The 8028-nt window shown below is 42.5% G+C and overlaps 1 protein-coding gene across 1 annotated transcript; it reads left to right on the top strand.

Annotated features, from left to right (window-relative positions):
• The first annotated feature begins 1024 nt into the window (after nucleotides 1-1024).
• LOC124266983 (myogenesis-regulating glycosidase-like) lies at nucleotides 1025-2851 on the top strand. Its single transcript, XM_046701826.1, has one exon. It carries the CDS (start codon nucleotides 1025-1027, stop codon nucleotides 2849-2851), a length of 1827 nt encoding a protein of 608 aa, XP_046557782.1.
• Nucleotides 2852-8028: the final 5177 nt, after the last annotated feature.

The raw sequence follows: 8028 nt of genomic DNA, 5'->3' as shown, positions 1-8028 counted from the left end.
CAACTTAACTAAAAAACTAATAAACATATAATACTCAATGAAACGCTGATCATAATCAAAACATCAGACCAACTCTGTGATTTGTTTGCAGAATTTATGTCCTAAAATTAAAAAAGTTGTTTAACAAACTATCATTAAAATATTGACACAGTTCACTATTTGTTACGAGGGAGGAGTGCAGAGAAAGGGACAGCCAGGTGTGAGAGAAGCACGTGCACAAGTGCCGACAAAGTTATTGATTCATTAACCAGTGGTGTGCCGTCTCCATCCTTTCTCGCACACCCGGCTGTCCCTTTCTCTGCACTCCTCCCTCGTAACAAATAGTGAACTGTGTCGATATTTTAATGATAGTTTTTTAAACAACTGTTATATTTTTTCTACATAAATTCTGCAAACACCTCTCACAGTTGGTCTGACGTTTTCATTATGATCAGTGTTTCATTGAGTATTATATGTTTATTAGTTTTCGAGTTAGATTGCAATTCATCGGTCCGCTTTTGAGCCAAACGGACTATAGAAATGCTTTTGAGCCAAGCGGACTATAGAAATGGGCTTCACACACTCTACCCATGTGGGGAATCGAAGCCAGGTCTTCGGAGTGACTAACGAACACTTTCACCACCAGGCTACCCCACCGCCCTACACTTGGTCTTCGGCGTGACGAGCGAAAGTTTGAACCACCAGGCTACTCCGCCACCCTACCATTTTAGTGACTAAGAGATTTTCGTTGTCAAAAGTCCGAATAGCTGATATTTTTCACTTTTAATTTCAGAAAACTGCATGGTAAATGCATCGTAGAATGCATCCCCACTGGACACCGGGTGTCACGTACGCTCTACTTCTCGCTGTCACGTTGTCACCTGTTCTCGCCGTTAAAAGCAGACAGTCAAATCAGCAAACAGATATATCAAGGGAATTAACACACGAATTGGAAAATTCAGCACCTGGTTTTAGAAATGGTGGTATCCCAACCCGTTCAGAATACAAAGTTGGACCCGTAACCGTAAATGTTGCCTCTCGCCCCATGGAAATGAAAGTGGAGAATATGCATGGCCGCAATCCCCTTTCAGCCCAACTTGGAATTGATCTGCCAGAATCCCTAGACCTACAAAGTCGTGTCGATGGAATCTCTCTCAGTATTGGGGTCTCTAAAGCTGCAGACCTGAGAATCAGAAACTACCAGTATCGGGACTCCGAATGTGTCGACGTGTCTTGGAAAGCTACTACCTGTGTCACGGAGGTCCTCACTGATTGCTTGGACCTTGGAAAGGGCCACTGGTACGGGGGATCTGAACTCCGAGAACAACTCTGGCCGCTGGAGAAGGTGAGCACGAACATGATGCCCTTCGTCGGGACGGATAGCGACTTCACCGACAACTACGGTCCTGTCCAGGAGCGAATGTTCTTTAGTTCCGAAGGACAAGGGATCTATATTGAAGAAGACATCCCACTGTTTGTAAGCATCAACGCAACCGGGGATAAGAAGTTGTGTCTCCAGGCTAAATATGATGAGTATTGGTATTCCAGTGGTGGCGTCAATCTCCCTGATCTGAACTACACAGTATGCATGGCTCAGGATGCCAGGGGTATCCACCAGCTCTTGTCAGACCGGTACATCCAGAAGCCAGAAGGAACTCCAAATCCTCTGCTGTTCCATACACCTATCTGGGCAACATGGGCAAAATATAAAGTCAACATCACCCAAGCAAAGGTAATAGATTTTGTCAATGATATCAAGAAGTACAACTTTACAATAAGTCAGATAGGAATTGATGACGATTGGACCCCAAAATATGGGGACTTGGTCTTCAATCCTGAAACGTTCCCAGATCCCAAAAGCATGGTGGATACACTACACAGTCAAAATATTGCCGTGGCTCTTTGGGTCCATCCTTTCGTTAATATTGATACCAAAGCATTTCCATACCTGGCGAGTCAAGGATGGCTGATTCCAGATGTTTCTGGGACAAGACCTGCTTTGACAACTTGGTGGAACGGGCCGATGGCGGGTCATATTGACTTCAGCAACCCTGGCGCAGTGAAATGGTATCTAGACGAACTCAACGCCCTGAAGACCAACTATGGAATTGACACCTTTAAATTTGATGCAGGCGATGTAACATATTTGCCACCAATATTCAAAGCAAACCAAACATTTCCCAATCGTAATCACTACACACGACTGTATGCCACTGCGGCTCATAATAGCGACACCACTCAGAATCGGGTAGAAGTCCGCACGGGTTTGAGAACGCAGCACCTTCCCATATATGTCAGGGCGTTGGATAAGAATTCGATCTGGACCTTCCAGGAAGGATTTAGGACCATAATAACTAATGTGTTGACTTTCGGACTACTGGGATATCCATTCATTCTGCCGGATTATATCGGAGGCGATAGCTATGGCGTATACCCAGACCCTGAGCTGTTTATCAGATGGGTACAAGCCAACGCTCTCATGTCACTGATGCAGTTCTCACTGGAACCTTGGGCATACAACAACAGCACTGTCATAGAAGTAGCCCAGGAGATGGTTCAACTCCATGCGAAGTATGCTGACAAGATCATAGGTCTGGCTAACGACTCCTTAACCACAGGCTACCCTATCATCAGGCCCCTGTGGTGGATAGCGCCCACGGATGAAGCAGCCCTGACCGTGGATGATCAGTTTCTGCTTGGTGATGATGTACTGGTGGCACCTGTTATGGAACAAGGGGCGACAATGAGAAGAATATATCTTCCTGCCGGTAGATGGCGCGATGAACTAAAGGGACAGACACAAGATGGAGGGAAATGGATCGACTATCCTGTCACCTTACGAGATCTTCCATATTTCACTAAAATAGCTTGATGTTGACAATTCATCTCGTAATTAACATCGTTTCTCTTGATGGCGATTAAAACAATTGGATCTTTCTTTGTAACAGTTCTATAGTCTGTCAAACTAACAAAGTTTCCCATTTATTAGGTTGTCTACTGCTATAGTTGCTTGACTTGTTATCTCCAGACCTGTTCTCGCGTAGTCTCGCAGAAAACGCTGGTCTCGCATGTATACTAGGAGGCGTCATCGCAGTATCTAAATGTCGCCGCCTGATCATACAGGAATCAAACGAAAAAGACCGCTCTTTGGAGTAAAAATGCCCATGGAGGATATTATGATTATTGATATCTGTATTTAATTGCAAGATATCAGGAACTCAGTTACTGATGTCATCAAAAACATTAATTTGTTTCTGTCTTTAATTCCTATTCTGATGTCATAAATCCTAATTACGGTACATGCAATTCTTTAATTCTCTTCAAGATATCAATAATGTGATTCATCATAGCCCTTATTTATCTCGTGATATGATCAAATTGTGTTGCAGATATAAATATACAACTCACTCACTCACTCACTCTCTCACTCTCTCTCCCTTCTCTCTCTTTCTCTCTCTCTCCCTTCTCTCTCTCTCTAATATATGTCCAATTTACTTGATGATATGTTCGATTCAGTTCAAGAATTCAAGACATACTTCAAAACATTTGAAGATAAGGTATTTTCGCAAATAAAGCATATGTTCAACAACAAACTAACAATAGATAATTAAATATGACATCCTTGGCCATAGTAAGACAAATCACAGCTGGGGTACATTGTACGATTCCAACTACATCAAAAACATGTTTGGTAAGACTACAGAATACCGGATACCTTCCGCCATCTTTGAAAGCACACGAGTTTACTTTACGAGGGTTAGGGTAAGGTTTAGGGCTAGAGTTAGGGTAAGATTTAGGGTTAGGGTTAGGGTAAGGTTTAGGGTTAGCGTTAGGGTTAGGGTGACATGACACTAAACAATATGTCTGGTAGGTATCCGGTATTCTGTAGGTGCACCGAATGTTTTTTTATCATGTAGTATCAAACAGTTGTGACACCGGGTGTTAAAGAAAAGGTACACGGCACACCCATCCAAAACTAGTCAATTGCTTACCAAAAAACACGTTTCGTTTGTTGTTTAACACCGCCCACAGCAACATTCCAGCTATGGCGGCGGTTTGTAAATAGTCGAGTCTGGGCCGAGCAATGCAGTGATCAACAGCATAAGCATCGATCTATGCAGTTTGGATACGATGACATGTGTCAACCAAGTAAGCGAGCCTGACCACCCAATCCTATTAGTCGCCTCTTACGAAAAGCATGGGTTACTGAAGATCAATTCTAACCCGGACCTACAAGGGTTACCAGAGAACAAGAAGGAGACACATGGCCTACGTATATAAGTATTTTTACCATTTGTGCTCGAATATGTTTCGTTCTGACTAAACTTCAAAACAAGATGTTTGGTATCACTGATACTCTGTTGAATCTATGTACGTGATCAGATACTGACTAAACTTCAGCACAAGATGTTTGGTATCACTGATACTCTGTTGAATCTATGTACGTGATCAGATACTGACTAAACTTCAGCACAAGATGTTTGGTATCACTGATACTCTGTTGAATCTATGTACGTGATCAGATACTGCCTAAACCTCACCACAAGATGTTTGGTATCACTGATACTCTGTTGAATCTATGTACGTGATCAGACACTGACTAAACGTCACCACAAGATGTTTGGTATCACTGATACTCTGTTGAATCTATGTACGTGATCAGATACTGACTAAACGTCACCATAAGATATTTGGTATCACTGATACTCTGTTGAATCTATGTACGTGATCAGACACTGACTAAACGTCACCACAAGATATTTGGTATCACTGATACTCTGTTGAATCTATGTACGTGATCAGATACACACACACACACACACATATATACACATACATACATACTAACATTTGTATAGCGCCGATATCCAGCTCAGCTCAGCTGCTCAAAGGCGCTTTGTTTTTCTCTCGTTCACTGGATGTCAATCTCAATGGCACATCGTATTATCAATCTCAACTCCTTGGGGAGTATACTGAGGATAAGACTGATCCAGAGAAAATAGGACGAAGATTTGGGGATCTCTCTCATCATCCACACAGGAGTCGAACAGCTTATGGGGATCACTGGCACTCTTTGGAGGGGGGCGCTTGTAATCGCTGGCACCATGAGTGAACTCCCCCACCAGTACTTGCGCTACAAACATCTTGATGCCAGTATTCTGGTCGGTGTAAGAATGTGAATAATGTGCATCTCTTGCGAAATAACTGCCCCTTCCATAACGGGATCCATACCTGTCCCCGCTATTACGAAATTCGAACCCTTGCCTGCATATCGCTTCTGTAGTGGCGTCTGTTGTGCCTTGGAACAATTGCCGCTCGTCCACTTTTTCTGTCATATTATTAGTATGAGTGAGTATAGTTGTACGCCGCTTTTAGCAATATTGCAGCAATATCACGGCGGGAGACACCAGAAATGGCTTCAAGCATTGTACCTACATGTATATGGGAAATCGAACCCAGGTCTTCAGCGGGACGAGCGAACGCTCTTACCACTTGGCTACCGCACTATGGCGTTCCAATAAAACATTTCATCAGATATACATGTCATTGATAAGATAATTCTCACGCGTCAAAACGGATCCACCGTTCCCTATTTTCTATACGTACAAGGGAGATTATCATCTTCCCGGTTGGAATTGTTTTTCTGAAGAGGCTGTCTGCCCGCAGGTACTCGGATACTTAGGTAGAAATAATGTCACAGGAAACCGCTGTCGGTGCCGCACTGTTTGAAACGAACACTGAAAATACAGTTCATTACGATTATAACGAGTGAGTGAGTGGGTGAGTGAATTTAGTTTTATGCCACACTCAGCAATATTCCACTTATATGGCGGCTGTCTGTAAATAATCAAGTCTGGACCAGACAATCCAGAGATCAACATCATGAGCATCGACCTACGCAACTGGGATACGATGACATGTGTCAACCAAGTCAGCGAGCCTGACTACCCGATCCCGTTAGTTCAGTAAGTATGAACCAATATATAAAAAGTAATGAAACCGGTTGTTCGCAATAAAAGCGTATTTTGTGCCATCGGCGACACCTGTCATAAACACACGGAAAGGAAAGTCAATTATTAGACTAAACAGCACGGTAACAAATTATTAAATTTTGTACGTTGCCACTGTCTTCCACATCTCGACATGATAACCATTTGAAAACTTGAATGCGGCCATACAGTCCCGGCTGGCATTTGTACCACGGACCTTCTGATGGGAAGCCGGACGCCTTGTCCACATGACCAAAGAGGTTAACCCCCGTTAGCAAGCTGACAAGGTAAGGATGCCATCTGTGGGATGACTCCATGCTACAGTGCGCTTGTCAAAGAAATTTAAGTCGATGCCGTAAAACGCTGTATGTAACCTAACGAATAGATATTTATGTTTTACCATCTCTTTTTTGTAGTGCTTCACGAGTCCACCTATGTCTGTGTAGACAGTGCTCCAGGCTTTGGGGCACTGTGGTTTCAGCAGTCGTGGGTCGATCCTAAAACAATATTTGAATTCTTGTCAGCATCTTGTACACAGGAGGGACGGTGGGGTAGCATTGTGGTCGATGTGTTCGCTCTCCGTGCCGTAGACCTGGGTTCGATGCCCACATAGGTACAATGTGTGAAGCCCATTTCTGATGTCCTCCACCGTGATATTGCAGGAATATTGCTAAAAGCGTCGTATGAGTTAAGAATACCTACGACTGCCTATAGCTACGAATACGATTCAGTTACAATGCCTAAGAATGTACTACGAACTTGTTACGAATTAACTACGATTTTTTGGGGGGGATCGGGAGTTTGTGGCCAAAACTGTTCAAAACCCTTTCCACGAATTCCCGATTGCTCAAGAATATTAACTAATTCGTATATAGAACTTCAAGAACTGATTACGATTCAACTACTAATCCTATGTGGAATAGGGACATATGCCTATTCCACATAAGACCACGAACTTACCGAAACGCCACGAACTGACAAATTTGAGGATTCGTGAGGTTTCGTGGAATTGTGCAAATTTTCTGGTTCAATTCATGACGCTGTACCACTCAATTACGTTACAGGTGCGATAGAAGAATTCACTACGATTTACAAAAATATAAAGTGGAATCTGTCTATTACGGACCTGCCAGTACTCAATTCCGGACTCTTTGTAAACCGGTTTTCTTCCATAATGCGGACTACTCTCTGAGTCCAGGCAACATTGTTCATAATTTGTCATTAAAGCTTGCTTTATAATCCGGACTCTCTCAATTACGGAATAAAAGCCATTAGATCAAGGGATCATCCGAGAAATGTGGATTTCCTACTGCCTGTAGTTTGGCATGAAATGCATGTGGACCCGTTTTTTTGTAAATATCTCTTCATCCAATGACCCAATCGATCTCAAACTGTGCAAGTAGATGTTTTGTCAGACAACCTAATCACATTGTAAATCACCGATTTTATGCATTTGTATTAAAGAATCTGTCTATGTAACTGTCAACAAAATAAACAGCAGAACGCAGAATGCTTGCAGAGGGAGGGAGAGCCAATGACCTGTAACAGCGGCAGTGTTGGGTCATAAAGGTAAATGCACGTGCAGTTCATGATAGTTACATGTGCACTGCACAGTGATAGACCGTTTGGATCATTCACGTTGACTACTTCTAGCTGTCATCATGAAAGCTTATTCAGATGATGCTACACGTTTAATTAGAAATGTGTTGAATTTTTCTTAAAAAGAGAGCAAACGTAGCAAACCGATTTATAAGGTGTCGGATTACATGAAACGTACAACTTTTGCTCTTGGCGTGAAAAAGAACATCGTGCTAAAAATTGTGAAAAATAAACCAACAACCAATAAACAAAACCTTGTACAAAAAGGTAGGCATCCAAAGTAAGATTCTTTTGACATCAGGGTCATCAGAGATGTCATTCGCCGGCTATTTGCAAAATTTAAAGATTTTAACCTACAGAATAATTCTCACTAATGTGTTTTGTGGTTAATGTTGAACAACTCAGAGAAACAAACTCCGTATGATGGTTAACAGTTGGCACCCACCTTACCCTATTCACG

Source organism: Haliotis rubra, unplaced genomic scaffold (genome assembly GCF_003918875.1).
Source record: "Haliotis rubra isolate DU_JTF1 unplaced genomic scaffold, ASM391887v1 Scf1290, whole genome shotgun sequence".
In the NCBI taxonomy this organism is placed as follows: Eukaryota; Metazoa; Mollusca; class Gastropoda; order Lepetellida; family Haliotidae; genus Haliotis; species Haliotis rubra.
Note: the sequence above shows the minus strand (reverse complement) of the source record. Positions and strands in the feature narration are given on the sequence as shown.

Bases quoted from the DNA above. Each gene is read 5' to 3' on its own strand.
- LOC124266983 (XM_046701826.1), top strand. From the start codon at position 1,025: ATGGAAATGAAAGTGGAGAATATGCATGGCCGCAATCCCCTTTCAGCC.